Source organism: Corythoichthys intestinalis, chromosome 11 (genome assembly GCF_030265065.1).
Source record: "Corythoichthys intestinalis isolate RoL2023-P3 chromosome 11, ASM3026506v1, whole genome shotgun sequence".
NCBI classification, from domain to species: domain Eukaryota; kingdom Metazoa; phylum Chordata; class Actinopteri; order Syngnathiformes; family Syngnathidae; genus Corythoichthys; species Corythoichthys intestinalis.
In genome coordinates this window covers 11,508,137-11,529,416 of record NC_080405.1, presented here as the reverse complement: position 1 = coordinate 11,529,416, position 21,280 = coordinate 11,508,137, and the positions used below count along the sequence as shown (strand labels likewise).

General features: G+C 39.3%; 1 protein-coding gene across 1 annotated transcript in view; it reads right to left on the bottom strand.

Moving 5' to 3' along the window:
• nsd1a (nuclear receptor binding SET domain protein 1a) overlaps positions 1-21,280 on the bottom strand; it is a 50,881-nt gene that overhangs the window by 15,052 nt on the left and 14,549 nt on the right. The window contains exons 6-15 of the mRNA XM_057850347.1: positions 18,567-20,286; positions 18,368-18,492; positions 10,944-11,181; positions 10,781-10,878; positions 9,362-9,454; positions 9,094-9,282; positions 8,915-9,007; positions 4,060-4,183; positions 3,759-3,959; positions 1,488-1,667 (exon numbers count right to left, since the gene is read on the bottom strand). Of these exons, the coding sequence (XP_057706330.1) occupies positions 1,488-1,667; positions 3,759-3,959; positions 4,060-4,183; positions 8,915-9,007; positions 9,094-9,282; positions 9,362-9,454; positions 10,781-10,878; positions 10,944-11,181; positions 18,368-18,492; positions 18,567-20,286 (3,061 nt within the window). The remainder of the gene's footprint in view (positions 1-1,487; positions 1,668-3,758; positions 3,960-4,059; positions 4,184-8,914; positions 9,008-9,093; positions 9,283-9,361; positions 9,455-10,780; positions 10,879-10,943; positions 11,182-18,367; positions 18,493-18,566; positions 20,287-21,280) is intronic.

The window sequence follows — 21,280 nt, the reverse complement described above, 5'->3', positions numbered from 1 at the left end:
CCTCTGCATCCTCTGCTCTCACACCAACTACCTTCATGGTTATGGATATAAGAAGCTACTCAAAGTGTACTATGATAAAAGAATGCTCATAGTTGTACAGGCTATAATAGTTGTTCTACAGTTGGGCAAATAAGTATTTTGTCAACCACCAATTGTACAAGTTCTCCTACTTGAAAAGATTAGTGAGATCTGTAATTGTCAACGTGGAGGGGAGGGGGGGGGAGAGAGAGAGAGAGAGAGAGAGAGAGAGAGAGAGAGAGAGAGAGAGAGAGAGAGAGAGAGAGAGAGAGAGATGTGAAAAAAACAAAACGGAAAATCACATTATTTGATTTTTAAAGAATTTATTTCCAAATTTGAGTGAAAAATAATTATTTGGTCACCTACAAACAAGCAAGATTTCTGGCTGTCAAAGAGGTCTAACTTCTTCTAACGAGGTCTAACGAGGCTCCACTTGTTACCTGTTTTAATGGCACCTGTTTTAACTCATTATCAGTATAAAAGACACGTGTCCACAACCTCAGTCACTCACACTCCAAACTCCACTATGGCCAAGACCAGCATGACAATGATCCAAAACACACCGCAAGGGCAACAAAGGAGTGGTTTCGTAAGAAGCATTTCATGGTCCTGGAGTGGCCTAGCCAGTCTCCAGATCTCAACCCCATAGAAAACATGTGGAGGGAGTTAAAAGTATGTGTTGTCCAACGACAGCCCCAAAACATCACTGCTCCAGAGGAGATCTGCATGGAGGAATGGGCCAAAATACCAGCAACACTGTGTGAAAAGCTTGTGAAGAGTTACAGAAAACGTTTGGCCTATGTATTGAGATTAACTTTTGGTATTGACCAAATACTTATTTTCCACCATGATTTGCAAATAAATTCTTTAAAAATCAGACAATGTGATTTTCTGTTTTTTTCCCCCCACATTCTGTCTCTCATGGTTGAAGTTTACCTATGTTGACAATTACAGGCCTTTCTAATATTTTCAAGTGGGAGAACTTGCACGATTAGTAGTTGACTAAATACTTATTTGCCCCACTGTATAGGCCTCCTTGTATCTGTAAATATGACTCCTTGTTCTGTAAGTGTGTGATATGTGATTCGACCCAAGGAAAAGTAGCTAAAGTGGTGCGCTGCTTCTGCTAATGGGCATCTTAAATAAACAATCTGGTAGCTGTTGCTGTGATTAAATGAAAAATCCTCATGTCTCCTCTGAATGGAAGCCATTTTACAGTCCAAACCTCTCAGAGTCCAGAAGAGAATTAAATTATCCATTTTCTACTGATTCACTAATTCAGGACCAAGGATGAGATAGAAGTGATCCCATTTTACTCTTGGTGAGAGATTCGTTACACTTACACCCTCAATTAAGTGCTATAAAATCCCAAGGCAACCATTCGCAATCAAGCCTAATAAAATTAATAAATTATAAATGAATGAATGAATGAATGAATGAATAAAGATGTTATTTATAAAAAACATTACCTTCAGAGCACACAAAGCACCAGCTAACATTGATGTGTTCATGGTTTTTGCAGCCCTTACGAGGAGTAAAGTGGCTTGGACACAGAAAACCATTGTTGGCTAGCACGACGCTCCCGGCTGCCATGCAGTTGTCATTAGCGTGATAAGCCACTGGACACCGCACACAGCGGGCCAAACGTCCTGCAGAGAATGAGAACAACAAAGGCAAGATTTATCATCACAAAAGATAAAATTTGTTTACTTTTACTCCCAAGAACACACATACAGCACACAATCGGTTCAACCAGCTAGCATAACATATTTAAAGTAATTTGGACAGTGACAGGTTTTGTTATTTTAGCTGCTTACGAAAACATTCAGGATATAATTAAATAATAACAATGATAGGTGTAATGGACCTAGTGGTGCATTCGCCCGACTTTGGCACAGGCGATGTGGGATCAAGTCCCACTCAGTGGTGGTGCAATTGAGGGTGCAAATGATCGTTTGTCTCTGTGTGTGTGTGTGCCCTACAACTGACTGACGACCAGTTTAGGCTTCCATGATTTCTGCGGCAAAAGGGCCCAAGGCAGAATGGACATTAATGACTTGTCAGCACTTGCAGCAGGTTTTAAAGAATAGGGAAATTTACTGGTCGTACTCAAGCAAGTGCATGAGAAATATACTGGCATTAGGTCAAATTTTAGGGGCCTCTATCTCACCTTTTCCACACAAGATGTTTTTTCACTCCATTTGGTTAACAAACTTTTTTTGCAAGCTAACAGGTCATTATTGACTTCTCAGCCCATTCCATTGCGAGTTACCAGATGACAATATTTGGTTTTAGCTCGGCTTGAACAACGAGTGTCACATTTACGGATCATCTCACACCACGGACAGGATTATGACTCGTGTTTTGTGATTTTAATAAGCGTATCATTGCTGACTTCCCCTTTATTCTTGTACACAAAAGGTTGAATCCGATTTTTAAAAGTTTCATATACTTCACCGTCAGTTGACAAGACAGCTCCCACAAACATTGCGGCACGCCTTCCCGTTAGGGGCCGACCCAGGCAGAGCTGAGTTGGCTTTCACTGTTATAAACTCAAACAAGCTGCATTCAAACCCCAGATTTAGGTGGAAATAAGACAAAAGTTTTACTGCATACAAGCAGGCAGGAGTGTCTCAAGAGTGATTTGGTCGAGGATTCAAAATAATTATTATATGAACTAGCCCCATGCATGCACTTTGAAACGTTGTGAAAAAAAAAAAAATCGATGGAAAAACTAAATATTTACGTAAAATGAATGATGACTGCCTGTTTTTTGCTTTTAACCAAGAATCTAGACTGTTCTATGTTCATATCTATAGAAATTGCAGAATGTACGCATTTATTTACACGAATTTTCAACTTAAAAAGTTGTTTTGTGATGGCCGCAATGTTGTATCCATACACAGTAGCCATTACTTTACATTCAAATGATCAGGTAATTTTCGCACGCTTTTTGTAAACAGAAGTAGTAATTTAAACATTTCTGCGTCCATACAAAGAAAAAAACTTTTATGAATTTTATGTAATATTTCAATCTAAAAACGACGACGCCAGATAGCCAGCAAGACATGCCTCAATGCTGAGGCAATAGTAACATCGATATTCAACCTAAATAAGTTGTGATTTTATGTAGAAAAATGCAAATTTTGCTTTTGTTGAGTAAAATTAAGATGATTCTGCATGTTTTCCTCAAGTATTAAGTTTCTAATGTGAAAATTGAGTGATTGAAAAAAAATTAATTTGCCATTTTGGGCAAAAACGTATATGATATGTTAAATATTGCTATTGATCCTGAAAATATAGGTCATTATCTCTGCATTTAGCTATGTTTGTGCATCTAGTGTAAAACTTGAGAACTGTATAGCCATTTTAAGTTTTGTTACACTTGTATAAAAAATAATTAATCAGGATATTTTTAGGGAACGACTTTGAATTTTTAAGTGTCGCTGGTCATGGAGACATATATGCCTAAGGGATGAGCCTGTTTTGGTTTTAGGTCGCTAGCGGCTTTGGTTTTGAAAATATTTGAATTTTAGGTTTTTGAAAATAGGCCCCCACACGCATTGGCCCCGTGTCCCGTCAACTGATAGTACAGTATAGATAGTATGTCCAACTGCATATTTACAAAGTACACAAGCATAACCTTCCACAAAAACAACAACTAGACGCACAAATTGTGGAAATGTTCAAAGATAAAAATTACAATAAAAAACAAATAATAAACATGTGATGCTTTTTACCTTTGGAGCTGCAGGCATTGAGAGGATTGGTGATGTGACACGACAAACAAACATGCAGGGGGCAACGGAAGCTTTTGTTACATCGCTGCGTGGCTGAAAAGGCCATGATGCAGTCAGTATGATAGAACTTTCCACACAGTGGGATAATGCATCGCTTCACACCATTGCCAGGCTTCTTACACACAAAGCATGTGTGATCACCTGAAAAATTAGAGGAATAATGTGCATTCAGTTGATTTAATAAAGCTAAGACAAACTATTGTGAGTCTTGGCATTATAGCTACACTTCACCATAACTCACCAGATGTGCACTGTTGGCAGAGGAATCTTCCTTTGGGTGCCACAGGCAAACCAATACACTGTGGGTGAAAAGCTCCATAACAATGGCCATCACAAACCAGTAGGTCACCAGTCTTCTCACATACCTACACAAAGCATTATAAAAATCAAGTATAATGGCCTCCGCAGACAAGTACAAATCTCCTATTTCCTGTATGCATCAAGCATTTATTCATGTTGAATGAGTGGAAATTTTATCTTTAGATTGTTGTTGTTTTGACACTTGTATTAATTTTAATGTCACAAAACCGGGCACAATTTAAATGTGATTTGCTTAAAAAAAAGAACATTGTATTTCCATTACTCTATTGACAGTAGGGCTGCAGTTATCGATTATTTTAGTAGTCTATCAACTAGTTAGTTCGAATAATTGAGTAATCGGATTAGAAATATTTAATGCGTTGCAGAATATATTTTAGGAGATGTAAAATGTTTCTTCAAACTATGCATAATTGCACTTTCATTCAAAAATAAATTCAAATACATGAGCTTAGCTTCAAATGGTATAAAAAAAATTAAATGAGGATCTTAAAGAACAATTGGCTAACTCGCATACCAAGGTTCACTACCTTAAATGCTATTAAATGCTAACTTTTTTTTTTTAAATGCTCTTGACAAATCATTCAAAAAATAAAACCGATAAATACATCTCAAAACTAAATTACGAATGCATAAAAAAATATTACCTCAAACAAAAAATTACAACTTTATGTTGGTCTTAACAGGGAACAGCTGGATTCAACCATGTTACATAGTTATTTCATATTCGCTGTTGCCACTAGAGGGCAGTGTATCAACCCAAATCCATCAAACTAAATGCAAACACTTCAAAACAAACCATTACAACACCACTCTAATTAAACGAATACTCAAAGCAGCAAAATTTGATTCGAAGCTTTTTTCTAATTGAATTATTCGAGTTACTCGATTAATCGTTGCGGCACTAATTTACAGTATAGTTCATTTACAGCTCATTGTAGCCATAACCAAATGCACTCATGTCAACGTGCATTTAATACTCTAATGAATGGGATATCTTGCAACTTGTGAAAGCATTCAGAGTAAAGGTATAATAGTATTTTTGCTAACACGCTAATCAATATTCACGGACCTGCTTGTATTGCTTCAGTATATAATGAAATAAAGATATTAAATCTATAGTGCGGCAAACAATAAAATATATGAAAGGAATTAAGGAATGCTTGTGTTGGCGGACAAATAAGCCCCTGTATGCAAAAAAAAAAATGAGAACGTGATAAAAACAGGCCAGTAAGCTGACAGCTGACGGAACCATGTCACAACCTCGCCGTTTGATAACTGATGGGCATAACGTTTTAAGCTGACGTTGCGCCCACTACGGACAGAAGTGGGCTGACAGAAGATAATCAGCGTTGCCCTGACCACAGGGACAAACTAATGCCGAATCAAAGACTGATGCCACCCCCGGACAACACAATTAGATCCGGTGTCTCGGCCCCCTTCATAAAGACAATTCTGTCAAACTTGGCCACTTCTCTGGATGCCTCATGCAAGCTGCTACAATTGGGCCCTGATCCCAGCTTTTCCCTCTGTTTGCTTGCCGTTTTGTTGCTCGATCCTGTTTATTTTTTTACTGTTCTCTACTTGAAATAAGTCGTCAACGCTTAGGACAGCCGTTGTTAGAGCTTTTCTTCAGTTCATTCAAGTTAGCGTTCTTGGAGCCTTATAGTGGTTAGTAGGGTTGTGACAAAATATCGAAATGGTGATATATCGTGATACTTTGTATCTTAAAAGGTTATCGATATGCTCCTGCCAGGAATCGAGATATCGTTTAAAAAAAGGTGTCAATGTCTAAAAAATATACATATAAATGAACCAACAAGTTGCTACCAAAATCTTCCACCATGATAGTGTCACAGTTAACTCTAAGGCTGCATTGACGGTGCTCGACGCCCAATCCATTTAGACTGGGTGGGAACGTTCGTTCATTCGAAACCAGAGCATTCACAGTCATTCTGTCTGATTTTCAGGCATTTACAGGTCACTTGCTGTTCATTTTAGGGCATTTACAGGTCATTTCCTGTTGAGTTTAAGTCACTGCCTATTCATTTGGGTGATTCCCAGGTCATTTCCTGTTCTGTAACTCAAAATAAACAGGAAGAGACCCCTAAAATACCCCAAAATCAACAGGAAGTAACTGAAAATCAACAGTTAAATGACCTTAAATGGCCCAAAATTACCTCATTGCCTGGCATTGGTTGCACCGACCGCCATAGACGTTCAATCCGTTTGAAGTGGGAGGGATGGCAGCAAATGAACGAACGTTCAATCGCTGCCACCCTCCCAGTTCAAATGGATTGGACGTCTACTAGTGATGAACTCGTTCCAATTAACAGTAGAGGCTTGTTTTTGTTTATTAGTTGTTTGTAGAAATATCCTAGAATGATTTCCTGACCAATGTATCGATAATCGTTGTATCGCCATATCGTCAGATCATCGTTATCGTGAACTTTGTATCGCAAATCGTATCGTATCGTGAGATACCAAGAGGTTCCCACTCCTAGTGGTTAGAACAAAATGACCGTTCAGCGTTTGTCTAAGAGGTCAATCGCCAACAAGAGTTATGCTAAATTTGTAGGAGCCCTCCTTTGTGATTTCATGTCGCAAGCAGCAGCCATTTCGAATTCAGAATACAGTGGTACTTCTACACTGCTGGCCAAATTGGCACCACTGCAATTCTTTCAGATAATGCTCAATTTCTCCCAGAAAATGATTGCAATTACAAATGCATTGGTAGTAATGTCTTCATTTATTTTGCTTGCAATGAAAAAACTCAAAAGAGAAGAGGGCAAAAAAATTCAATCATTATCATTGTACACAAATCTCCAAAAATGGCCTGGACAAAAGTGCTGGCACCCTCAGCCTAATACTTGGTAGCACAACATTTAGACAAAATAACTGAGAACTGCTTCCGGTATCCATCAATGGGTTTCTTACAATGCTGTGCTGGAATTTTAGACCATTCTTCTTTGGCCAACAGATCCAGGTCTCCGAGATTTGAAGGGTGCCTTCTCTAAACGGCCATTTTCAGATCTCTCCATAGGTGTTCTATGGGATTAAGGTCTGAACTCATTGCTGGCCAATTCAGAGGTCTCCACTTCTTTCTCTCAAACCATTTTCTAGTACTCTTGGAGTGTGTTTTGGGTCATTGTCCTGCTGGAAGACCCATGACCTCTGAGGGAGTCTTCAGACTTCATAATGCAATGCAAACGGTCAAGCAGTCCAGTGCCAGGGGCAGCCAAGCAACCCCAAAACATCAGAGAACCTCCACCATGTTTGACTGTGGGGACAGTGTTCTTTTCTTTGAAGGCCTATTTTTTCTGTAAACTCTATGTTGATGCCTTTTTTTCCAAAAATCTCTACTTTTGTGTCATCTGACCAGAGAACATTCTTCCAAAACGTTTTGGCTTTCTCAGGTAAGTTTTGGCAAACTGCAGCCTGGGTCAGAAGTTTGGTCTTTCTGGTTATCCTACCATAGAGTCCCTTTTCATTCAGACCCTGACGGATAGTACAGGTTGACGCCCTCGGACTGCAGGACAGCTTCAACTTGTTTGGATGTTAGTCGAGGTTCTTTATCCACCATCTGCAGAATCTTTCGTTGAAATCTCTCGTCAATTTTTCTTTTCCGTCCAAATCTCGTGAGGTTAGCCACTGCGCCATGGGCTCTACACTTATTGATGACACTGCGCACGGTAGACACAGGAACATTCAGGTCTTTGGAGATGAACTTGTGGCCTTGAGATTGCCCATGCTTCCTCACAATTTTGATTCTCAAGTCCTCAGACAGTTCTTTGGTCTTCTTTCTTTTCTCCATGCTCAATGTGGTACACACAAAGACACAGGACAGAGGTTGGGTCAACTATAATCTATTTCAACTGGTTGGAAGTGCGATTCAGTTATTGCCACGACCTGTTATGTGTCACAGTTAAGTAACAGGTGATGTTAATTACACAAATCAGAGAAGCATCACAATACATTATAATTCGATTAATTCGTTCCACAGCCCAAAAACCTACGATAAATCCTTCATAAATACTGCAGATACAATTACACATAGCAAAACAAAATATAAACACGAATCGGAATAATAATATCATAATATTCTAACAAATCTGGTTCTAATGAGGCGGTTGTGTTTTGCACGCTGAACAGACTGACGAGAGAGTGAGAGAGGTGCGTTTTACTTTCACTTTGCATGTTGCTGTTGGCATCGGCCATGGCGGACAGTAGCCGTGTTGTTTGCACAAGTTCTGAAATAAATAATTTAAAAACCTGACAAAGCTGGCGACTTCCTTGCCGATGTTACAATAATAAAGATTGTCACCTTAACTTATAAAGACTGGCGAACGGAGGTCGTCGGAGGACCGTCGAGATTGTAGACATATTCCATCATTTCCATCTTAATTTCAAGTAAGTACCACCTTTTTCTAACCTGCATTGATCTTGTAAGGACCCTGTCATACTAGGGAAAACGGAATTGCATCGCTGTTGTAATCGTCGTATTTCGAGCATGTCGTCATATCAAGACAAACGATGAGTCAAATTTTATGTCTGATGTCAAAGGAATCGGATGTCGAGGTACCACTGTACTGTATTCGGACTGAGAGATGAAAGTTTTTAAAAAATTAACAGAAAGGGTAAGACTGAAAACCCTGAAGGTACCACATTGTGGTTTTCCTTTTAATCAAATTTATTTTAGTGGATTTTTGGTGGAGCAAGGCCGGGAAAAAATAATAAATTTAGAGGTGGAGCTGGCTTGCGTAGAACTTCTTTCTTACCTGGCAGACATTCTCCTTAAAGGAAGTAGTACCTATTTTCCCTTTATTGTCTACTTGGGAAGATGGGCTTTCCATCATGCTGTCATCTAGCACCTACAATAATAAGAACGTTCATCATGTTGAAAAACAGATAAATATGTATTCTATTTTGAAAAGAGACAAGCTAGTCACATGATCACCTCAGCTTTGGGCTCAGTGGCTGAGTTAAGTTTCTCTTCAGTGCTGCATGGAATGAACTCAGCCTTCTGCTCAGGTGACTTAACTGGAGCGACAACTTTGATATCATCTTCAGTCTCAGAGGATGGCGAAACAGTAACAGAGATAGAAGGTGTGCTGGGGACAGGTTTCCCTTTCTTTACAGATGCAAGCTGTACAGAACAAATTCAGTTTGAACAACACATTTAATAACGAGGATTTTGGTAGTTGTGAGTTGTGACGAATCCTTACCGTATCTTCTTTCATTTTGAACTTCTGAGGTATCACAGCTTTCTTGACCAAGACTTTTACTTCAGAGAAAATCTTAGGAGGGTACTTTGGCTCCTGTATGAAAAAATATACAGCATTAAAAAATAGGCAACCATCCCATCTTCAGTGTATAACATGACTGTTAATTGTTGCAGTATGTTGTTAGTTAACTGGTAGAAAAGTAGTTCCCGAAAAGATCTGCCACGTAACAGGCCGTGGTAGAAACGGGATAGAGCAGGAAAATTGTTTTTTTCATTGCCATCTACTTGCTAGATATACTTTAGATCAGGGGTGTCCAAACTTTTTGCAAAGGGGGCCAGATTTGGGGTGGTAAAAATGTGGGGGGCCGACCTTGGCTGATGTCCTTTACGTAGAACAATATATTTAAGCAAAATTTAGCAAGCCATTCAGTGTGTCACATTTGCTTTATTATTTTTTTCAATGAATAATTTCAACAATCTCACAACTAGCCTTTGCAGCATTGTCTTTCGACTCTCGTGCTCTTGCGAAATACTACTGCTGTGAAATTAAACTAGCTTCAAGTTGCTTCAATTTCTCGCTGCTTATCTTCCCTGTAATCTTGTCGTACATGTCAGCGTGTCTTGTTTGGTAATATCGCCTCACATTGAAATCTTTAAAACAGCTACTGTCTCTTTGCAAATGAGGCAAGACATAGTTGTTGCGTATTTTAGTGAAGAAATAGTGCAATTTCCATCTATCCTTGAAGCGTCGGCTGTCACAGTCAACTTTCTTTTGTTGATTGTCGCCATTTTAGAAAATTGGAAGTAGATGGTCACACGGAGTAATGTTGCTTAGCCCTTTAATGCATGCAACATGAAGCAATTATCAGAGAATCCCAAAATTTGACAAATAAGGTCCTAATAAAACCTTTTTTTCAAATTTGTGAAAGGAAAAGTCAAAATGAATATGTGTAATAAGCGCTCTAATATCTATAACTCATGCTAAATCATGTTTTTTTCTTATGAAACCTGCAGACGCATGTGTTGACTTGCATCCATCATTTTTTTTCTCCCCAAAAAGAAATGTCAAAATTCTAAATTAGTCTGAAAATCATGAAATTTTAGGTGTATCAAATGTGATACATTTGGCAATGAAGGGTTAAAGTGCTGCTGCTTTTTAGTGGGTAAATGAGGAGCAGCATTTCGTGTGTAAGCTACTTCATATGCTAGTTGCAGTACTGCTGACCAATTTATTAAGCCTGTGTGCGGGCCAGATGTTATTGATTTTATGACAGAGGCTGGGGGCCGGATGAAATTTGACCACGGGCCGCATTTGGCCCCCGGGCTGGACTTTGGACATGTCTGCTTTAGATGCTGCCCATTAGTGAGTTGTCCCTAGTGAGCCTACAATGTGAATGCACAAAGATCAGACACTTCTTACCTGCTTCTTTGGAGGGGCTGACACTTCTTCAATAGTACAAACCAAAACCTCCTGAGACAGCTTCCGAGGTCTTCGTTTTTCCGCTGTTAACTTTGTAACTACGAGCAAAATGATATCATGAAGTAATATCCAAAATGAAAACAAACTTTTTTAGACACTTTACCAGGGTTTAGAGGTAGATCAGCTTCTTCGGCTTTAACCACATCAAGAAGGGGTTGTGGTAAAGTTGAGGAGGAGCTTGTGGAGGTCCCTTCAGGGGAGCGTTGATGATGAGGTTGATCATATGCTTCTGTAGTTGGAGACGTAGGTGGTGCTATGGAGAGTGATGTTGAGGCAAGTGTCTCTGATGTAATGCTGAGATCAAGAACTGGCGACACAATTTCATTGGTATCACTCAGAACCTGAGAGGTACACATGCAGAGTATGAATTACTATCTGAAGCATTATAAAAGATACCCTATTCGAGATATTTGTGTTTCAAACTGCTGTGCCAGTTTGTAGCATGGTTTAAAACTGCTAAAACATTTGCACTCAGCAAATGAGTAGAGTTATTATTTTGAAACTGGGTTTTTGGTTTGACAGAAAACAAATATTAAATGTTTTCAGAAAAGTGGTTAAGCGGTATAGCACTGAAATGGAAAATGAAAGGCCGCAGAAATACACAGGAATGGCATTTCAAGGAAGTGAACAAAGCATTATGAAGCAGGTTTGCCTACATTCTGCAGTAAGCAGTTTAAAAGTTCTTCCCTGCCAAACTCATCCAAGCATTAGCTTACGGATCTGGTTTTGTGGGATACAAGTGAGGCTGGAACACAAAAGTTGGATGTTTAACTTCTACTAAGTATAGAAAGCAACAACCCATCTGGGACGGGCTTTACAGTCCCGGCCCGGCTCCCCCCTGTTTTTAATGCACCACACACCAAGGTTGTGGGATGGTTGGGACCTGTTGTTCTAGTGGGTGACTTTAACATTTATGTTGATAATCCTGAAGAAGGATGTGCTATAGAGCTTTTAAATATTTTGGATACATTTGGTTTATCTCAGCATGTCACAGTTCCAACACATAACAGAGGGCACATACTGGATTTAATAATATCCAAAGGTCTTAACATCTCTGAGGTCACAGTGAATGATGTTGCTCTGTCTGATCACTACTGCATTATGTTTAAAATGACCACCCCCGTCCATCCTCTGAAAAGGGAAACAGAGGTAATTAGGAAGCGTTACATAAGTGATAACACTTGTGCGTTATTCACACAGGTCTATGCCTCACCATTAACCCCTACAATAGCTCCAGTGGAAGAACTTGTAAATAGTTTCAGTTCCAGTGTGATGACTGTAATTGACACTATTGCCCCGATTAAGACAAAATCTTTGTCAAGAAAGAAGAGGTCACCCTGGAGAAATGCCATACTAGCTATAAAACAAAAGCAAATTTGTAGACGAGCAGAACGCAGATGGCGAAAAAACAAACTCCTAGTTTTTTATGATATCTACAAAGACAGTCTTTGCAAATACAACCAGGAACTGAAAAATGCTAGACAGTCATATTTTTCAGAGATCATTAGTAGAAACACGAACAATACCCGCACACTATTTTCTGTTGTTGACAAACTGACAAACCCACAAGCATCAATACCTCAGGAATTGGCATCTGAGGTGTCCTGTAATAATTTCGCAGCATTCTTTACACACAAAGTACTAAAGATTAGACAGACTGTGTGCAACTCCAGATTAACAAATGTTACACTAAATGCCTCCCAAAATGTCCCCCATGTCAATCTTAGACAGTTTAGCCTCTTGGACTATGCCACTTTAACAGAAATTGTGTTGAAATTAAAGCCCACAACATGCTGCCTTGACATCCTTCCTTCAAACTTTTTCAAAACTGTTTTTCATTGCATAGCCCCAGACATACTTCAGATTATAAATACTTCTCTCCAAACAGGAGAGTTTCCTCAGACTTTAAAAACTGCAGTAATAAAACCTCTCCTAAAAAAACCTAATCTGGATGCCTCAAAAATTAGTAATAACAGGCCAATATCAAATCTGACATTCCTGGGGAAAATTTTCGAAAGGGTTGTGTTCGAACAGATCCAGAATTATATAATGCAAAACAATCTTTTTAACTCATTTCAGTCTGGATTTCGACCACAACACAGCACCGAGACTGTGCTTATCAAAGTCCTAAATGATATTCGTCGGAATACCGATGCAGGCAAATCATCTGTTCTGCTACTATTGGATCTCAGCGCCGCATTTGACACGGTTGATCACAACATACTACTCAGCAGATTGGAACAGTGGGTAGGGCTTACTGACACTATTCTTCAGTGGTTCACATCCTATTTACATGATAGGGATTTCTTTGTGTCAATCGGAAACCATCAGTCAGAACGAACCAAATTCACGTGTGGAGTCCCTCAAGGGTCAATTCTTGGACCACTCTTATTTAACATCTATATGCTTCCGTTAGCTCAGATAATGGAACAGTATGACATCTCCTATCACGCCTATGCAGATGACACACAACTGTACATTTCTGTGTCCCACATGATTATAGTCCCTTAGTCACCCTGAGCAAATGCATTCATCAAATCAATGAATGGATGTGCCAGAATTTTCTCCAGTTAAATGTGCAGAAGACAGAGGTGATCATTTTTGGGCCAAAAAAGGAAAGGTCAAAGATAAGCAGCCAACTTAGCACAATGTCACTTACAGCTATAAATCAAGTCAGAAACCTTGGCGTAATTATTGACTCAGACCTAAAGCAGGGTGAGGCAGCATTTAGTTATTATGCTCCCCACCTCTGGAACAAGTTACCCGAACGTCTGAAGTATGCTCAAACTGTTAGCTCTTTTAAATCAGGGCTAAAAACGCTTTTGTTTAGCACTGCATATCTATAACTGTCTATATATTTCAATCTACCTGCTTTCTATTCAATTATTATTAGTAGTAGTAGTTTTTGTTTTATTTTTATTTTATTTATTTATTTTTATTCTGTGATTAAATGCGATCTTTTGTCTTCGTTTCTACGTTGTGTTGATTTAAATGTGATTATGATCTTCATGTGATGTAAAGCATTTTGAATTGCCTTGTGTTGAATTGTGCTATATAAATAAATTTGCCTTGCCTTGCGTTGCCTGTTGGGGGGGGGGGGGGGGGGTACCTCACGGTTGCCCCCTCACGACAGGCCCCGCCATCCCTGCACCTTTTTTAAATGCACCACACACATCATACTCCACAGGAGAGCTCCGGCAAAGGGCGGTGGGACGGGCGGCTGGGCAGAAATCCATGCTGCGGTCCCACTGCCCCAAGCCAAGCTCTCCTATTTTAATGCATACATTGCACTACCCTCCCCTCACAATCCCATCACGGTGCTGGGTGATGGCTGCCAGCCGGGAACCTGGCAGCCACAGTAATAGGGTGGTAGGTGGGTCCCACACTTTTTGTCAGTTTTGTCACACTGCTATTCAGGGGAGGGTGAGAGGCTGTACGAGCATGAAGCAGTAAAACATAAATATATTTCTTTAAATAAAAACCCAATCCTTTTAACCAGACTCAGATTCTCAAAAAAAAAAAGGCACGATCGGCTCGATTTCCGATCATTTGTTTAGATCCGGACATCTCTAATGAATACAATGTGGTCATAGTGAGTCAACCAAAGTCTTTCCAAACAGAGCTATTCAAGTCTTGTGAAAATTCTTCTAGTTTTAATATTTATATGATATACATTTCTCAATATATCGCAACCCCCCAAAAATTGCAATGTCAGTTTTTTCCAATATCGCTCAGCCCTATATTTTACAACCCAAAGCTTCATTTACTGGATTAAAACAGGTTACAAAAATAATAATTTATTTAATCTTTTGGGGGGTTTATAACAAATGTAATTAATTCCCCCTCATTCCACTGTAAGGAGTACATCAAGAAACTTGTAAATTAGGGCACCGACGTATATGTACCAATTACCAGAGGTGGGTAGAATAACCAATAATTTTACTCAACTAAGAGGAGCGTTATGTTAAAATAATATTACTGAAGTAAAAGTAGTCATCCAAAAAATTTACTCAAGTAAAAAAAAAGTACAGTATTTGGTGAAAAGAATACTCAAGTATTGAGTAACAGTGTGAGTAACTGCTTACAATATTTGATTTTTCTTTTATAAATAATTGTATCTTTATGGTATTTTATTATTCTGTACAATAATCCATTACATAACCATATTAAACCAAAGAAATACGAAAAAAAAAAAAAAAAAAACATTGAATTCTGCCGAGAGAAAAAAAAAATGCAGAAATGAGGCATCATTTTTCCAAAGAGCATGAGTGCCCTCTACTGGAGAAAATAGTTCCTAGTTTGAATAGTGAAAAGTTCCTTTATAGTTCCTATTATGAAATTAAAAGGATCATATCTCCGGTTTTCTGTGGTCAATCGATGCCAAATAAAAACCGGGAGAGAAGTTAAAATCCGCACTTTCGAGTCATGTTAAGGGCAGCGCTCTATGTCAAATGCTTAAATTTTTACGGTGCTTTAAAGACACCACGTGATTAAACAGGCCGGCGTGATCCAAGAATGGCCAGCTTGAATCTGATTGGTACAATAGAGTCGTGTGATTATTGTTGTGACGTTTCATTGGTGAAACTGGTAGAGCTCCTGGCAAGAAAAAGGTAAACTCTTATGTGAAGAATAATGAAAAAAAAATGTGACTAGTGCAGCCTAAAGTAGCGGAGTAAGAGTAGCCTTTCTTCATTAATCTACTCAAGTAAAAGTAAAATGTATGGCTTAGTAAAACTAGTCTTAGAAGTACATTTTTCTCAAAAAGTTATTCAAGTAAATGTAATGGAGTACATGTAACGCATTTCTACCCACCTTTGATGATTACTACGTCACGTTAGCAAAAACATGACACTTAAGACACTTTTTTTTTTTTTTTACCATTTTTGCTGCTCAGGAATACTGTAAATCAGGGGGGCCCAAGTCCGGTCCTCGAGAGCCTCTGATAATGAGCCTGATTATTTGAGTCAGGTGTGTTGGAGGAGGGAGAAATGGAAAACAAGCTGGATAGGGGCTCTCGAGGACTGGGCTTGAGCACCCCTGGTGTAAATGGTCCCACTTTAATCATAATCACATACATTTTTTTCTGCTTAAGATGCATTACTTTTATACTCTATTTCTTGTGTTATTTCTCTGCTAGAAATTGGTCATGTAGAGATTTCATTTAATTTCTCAACCTTGTAAACACAAATCCGTCATTGAAAAACAGTTTAAAAAGTGAAAACAGGATACAGGCGGCGGCAATAATCATTCTAAGGAGAAGTGCAACTGCTCTGGATTGTTTTACAGTTTAAAAATAGCATCTTTCTTTAAAGGGACAAAACACCTTTATCATGTGCATCCCAGCGTGAAAAATCTTCAATGAATTTGAAAAATAAATCATTTTCCTATGTGTAATAGTGGAGAAACGCGTAAATAACAGCCAGCATCTCTAGAAACTGCCTTACCTTAGCTATTTTAGCTAATGAAATGGGAGTATCCCAGATTGCCCTTCCTCATGATGTCAGTAATACCCACTGTCACATGCACTTGTGTTTTGAGTCTATCAGTTTCTATGTGTGTGCGTATAATTGATGTCACCTAATGACTGCGATCGTAAGGGGTTGTCGTTTTTTTGTGTCTAAAAAATTTGTGATTTGCATACTTAAATGCTTTGAGCAACAGTCTTACAGTGGTATGAAAAAATATCTGAACCTTTTGGAATTTATCACATTTCTGCATCAAATCACCATCAAATGTGATCTGATCTTTGTCATAATCACACAGACGTAAAAACAGTGTCTGCTTTAACTAAAACCACCCAAACATTTATAGGTTTTCATATTTTAATGAGGACTGCATGTAAACAATGACAGAAGGGGGATAAAATAAGTAAGTGAACCCTCTGCCAAAGGAGACTTAAGAGCAATTGAAATCAATTTTTACCAAACAATTGTGGTGTGTACCAAATCACTGATCAGTGGTTTAAAGCTGCCCTGCCCACTATAAAACACACACCTTGAAATCAATTTTTACCAAACAATTGTGGTGTGTACCAAATCACTGATCAGTGGTTTAAACCTGCCCTGCCCACTATAAAACACACACCTTGTAAGAATTGTCTTGTTGAGAAGCACTGTCTGACGTGCATCATGGCTCGGTCAAAACAGCTGTGATCAAGGATTGTTGATTTGTATAAAGCATGGAAAGGAAACAAAACCATCTCTAAAAGTCTGGATGTTCATCAATCGACAGTCAGAGAAGTTGTCTACAAATTGAGAGAGTTTGGCACTGTTGGTCCTCTCCCAAGGAGTGGCCGTCCACCAAAGATGACGCCAAGAGCTCAGTGCAGAATACTCAGAGAGGTAAAAAAGAACCCTAGAGTGTCTGCTAAAGACTTACAGAAATCACTGGCACAGTCCAATATATATGTGCACACATCAACTATATGTAAACTATGGCCAGGAATGGTGTTCAAGGGAGCACTCTCCCGAGGAAGCCAATGCTGTCTAAAAAAAAAAAACATTGGTGCTAGTTTAATGTTCGCAAAAGGCACTTGGACACTCCACAGAAGTTTTGGCTAAATATTTTGTAGACTGATGAAACCAAAGTTGAATTGTTTGGGAGTAACACACAACGTTATGTGTGGAGGAAAAATGGAACAGCTCACCGACATCAACACCATCTCCACCGTGAAGCATGGTGGAGGGAGCATCATGATTTGGGGCTGTTTTGCTTCCTCAGGGCCTGGAAAACTTGCAATCATCAATGGAAGAAGGAATTCAAAAGTTCATCAGAATATTTTGCTGGAAAACATGAGGCCGTCTGTCAGACAGCTAAAGCTAAAAAGAGGATGGATGCTGCAACAAGACAATGATCCAAAACACAGAAGTAAATCAACTACTTTGAAGTGTCTTTGTGTGGTTTAAAAGCGCTCTAGAAATACATGTATCATTAACTTCCCAATAGTTTCAGAAGAATAAAATACACGTTCTCAAGTGGCCAAGTCAAAGTCCAGACTTGAAACCCATTGAGATGCTGTGGCATGATCTTAAGACAGCGATTCACACCAGACATCCCTCGAATCTGACTGAATTACAGCAGTTTTGTAGAGAATGGGCCAAGACTAGTCCTGATCGATATGCCAGACTGATCTGCAGCTACAGGAAGCGTCTGGTTGAAGTTATTGCTGCCAAAGGGGGGGCCACAAAATATTCAATGTGATGGTTCACTTACCTATTTTCCCCCCTTCTGTCACCATTTGCATACTATTCACATTAAATTATGAAAATCTATAAATGTTTGGTTTAGTTAAAGCAGACACTGTATTTTCATCTGTGTGATTTTGACATTTGGTGATTTTATGCAGAAATGTGAGCGATTCCTAAAGGTTCAGATACTTTTTCATACCACTGTATAGTCATTCATAATAGGTGTTGTCTGACACTCTAAAAAGGATTAACAAATTAATCCAATCGTAGTGACATAATGTTTGAAGATTTCCTGCTTTTGTGCCCTTGGTTGTGGTGTACCGTCTAGGAGTGCTGTTACCGTATCGGAAAGGTCTAAAGCGTCTCTTTTCGATTGCTTTTTTGGGACGAATATTTGTTGGTATTCTTCTGCTGATTCCAGAAGTCGTTTGGTTGGTTTCCGGAGGCGTTTGTTCTCAGAATGCCCTACGAGACAAACAAAAACCCTTTTGGATTCGTTTTTAACCAAACGCGTGGCCCAACAGTGGATTGCATCTTACCGGCTTCACTGCTTTCCTCAGAGAATGAGTTTGTATCTAGCAGCTTCTTAGCTCCCAGAGGAAAATCTGCAGAAGCTGTTACTGTGTACGAGGCATTCGCCTCATTTTCCTCAACCATTTGCCAGCGCTTCTTTGGGGCAATGGGGGATTCAGAGCTCTTGTTGAGGTAGGTGGCCGCAGGTTCACAGGGAATGGGATTATCAGAATTCACTAAATCAGCGTCGCCAATGACAAATTGCCTTCTGGGAGCAGTGTTGGGCGACAGGTCAGGTGGAGAAAGTTTCAGTTTAGCAGGAAGTCTTTGTTTTCGCCGTTGTTTGTCAGAATTTTCAATCCGTGAGGGAAAATGTTCAAAGTGGTAGGTGTCTGCTGACATTAAAGATTTAGTCCTGCACTTGGTTTTTCCTGTTTGTTGTGCTGCTTCTGTTTTAATTTCTTGACTTAAAGTGGCAGAAGACCACCTCGGCAGATCACTACAGGAAGGCGATGGCATGACTAAGGGTTCCTCCTTGATCAGCTGCGGTGATGGAGGAATAACCAGGGGCTTACCGACTTTTGCTCTAGTGTCATGAATGTCTTTAAGCAGCATAAGAAAGGTACTAAATTTATAACTGGAATCGGGAAAAAATGAAGCCACCTGGGAGTCGCTGTTCTCGTCGAGAAGAGACTTAAACGTGAGTTCCTTCACATCCTGGAAAACATCCATGGGACACATTGGTGAGGAAGAGGAGGATGACGAAGATGACAGATCTGAGCTAACATTCTCCATCTCGATTTGAACAGGAGGAGTATAGGAATCACTTCGGTCCATACGAGGAAACTTTGTCAATATGCCAACATTTTCTTTCATCTTGTCCGGCTTCCTTGTACGCCTCTTTGGAGTGCTGTGATTTAACCAGGGTGATGCATTGGAAATGGATTCCCTGCAAGGAGAAGTTTCCACTTTTAACTCTGTTGTGTCACTGGGTTCATTTGGATGACAATCATCAGAGTCAGCTAATATTTGGCGCGCAGCCAGTGCATCTTGGGATTCAACCTCTTCTTCTGCTTCCACGGTTGTCGTCATAAGGAGACTTCTGGCAAGCAAATTATCAGGGAGCCTTTCGTGTGGAATGTGTGCAGTTTGTTTTTTGTCGTTTAGTCTCTGATTTTTACAGTCCAATGTGTCCACAAAAGCATTGTCAGAATTACATGAGTCAGTAGATTTCTGGACTGTTTCTGTAAACATTTTTAATTGCGTGTTGGGCCTGTCTAGTTCCCGTAATGGAGACATTGTTAGACGTTTTGGACAATGTAAGACAGGAACAGCATCCAGATCAGCATATGGGGAGTCTTCTGGTGCGGTTTTCAGTGCACGGCTTTCTGTACGAAGGTCCAATGTGCCCGACGAAGTGATGACCGATGACTCAGTTGACCCACTGATAATATGACCAAATATGTCTGACAGACATTTCTTTTTCTTTTTGCAAGTTTTACTCTGATTGGACTGTGTCCCAGCAGATTTTCTGATCACATGCTCATTTCTACTGGGAACATTAAAGCGTGAGTGCTGACAAGCCTCCACACTGGAAGAGAGAGGCTCCTGAGGTGGGCTTAGTATGGCCTCGTCTCCATTGAGGCACACTGCAGGCAAAGTCTTGGCATCCCGTTCTCCCGCAGACAGCATCTGCTCAGCTTCCGTGACGGCAGCTTTCCAGGCAGACTGCAAACTTTTGGGTACCTAAAAAGAGTAGAGACAACATTTTAAAGCGTTCAACATTTCAAGTAGGCATGAGATAATATATAGTAATATATATAAAATATAGTAGAAGGGTCAATTAGTTTCAGTATGAAACAGTATAGAGATTCCCGGTATCAGATAGCAAGTACAAAAACATGATATTTTGTCCAAGTTGTGTATTGTAAATACTTCCTAGTCATTCCCGCTAAAAACATACTGACTGAGCAAGATTTTTTTTTTTAATCTTTTTTTTCCGCTCCGTTGGAAATTACAGTGATACCTCGTTTTTCGCGGTTAATGGGGACCAGTACCCGCCACAATAAGTTAAAAAACACGAAGTCGCGCCCCAAACAAACAAAAAATGATGTATTTATTCAGATTTAGCATTGGAAAGAGATACATATAAGACATGTTTAATAAATAAAATAATAATTAAAATTTTTAAAAAAAACTATGTACTTGTATATATAAATATATTTTATTATGTTTTTTAAGCACTTTAAATATAATACTGTAATTACAATAAGTTTTAAACATGTTACTGTCCCACTGAATTATTTAAAAAAGAGTAAGGTAGAAAAATGCTTGTCTTTATTAAATGTTTCATTGAGTGAGTCCATTCAAATCCGCTTAAGCCGGTTACTTACACACAATGAGTTGCCACAGCAACTGTTTAACAAGTTAAACAATGATTGATGCATGCGGCGCTTTGAAGTCTCGCCTTCCAGGCATCTCTGGCAAGATCAAACCACAACAACTGTCAACCATCATGAACTTTAATGAGCAACTCCAGTGCACTGCCTGACCAAGAAAAGGAGCAGAATAGGGAGTGAGACTACCTGATCGAATCAGGACAGCTCATCTGTATTTATTGTTGTTGTTTTTTTTTTTAATTGAAAAAAAAAAAATCTGCAATGGACTAAGGGCGCGAAGGTTAAAGCGCGAATTAGCGAGGGATCACTGTACCCAACAGTTTTGTGTTCCAACAATGATA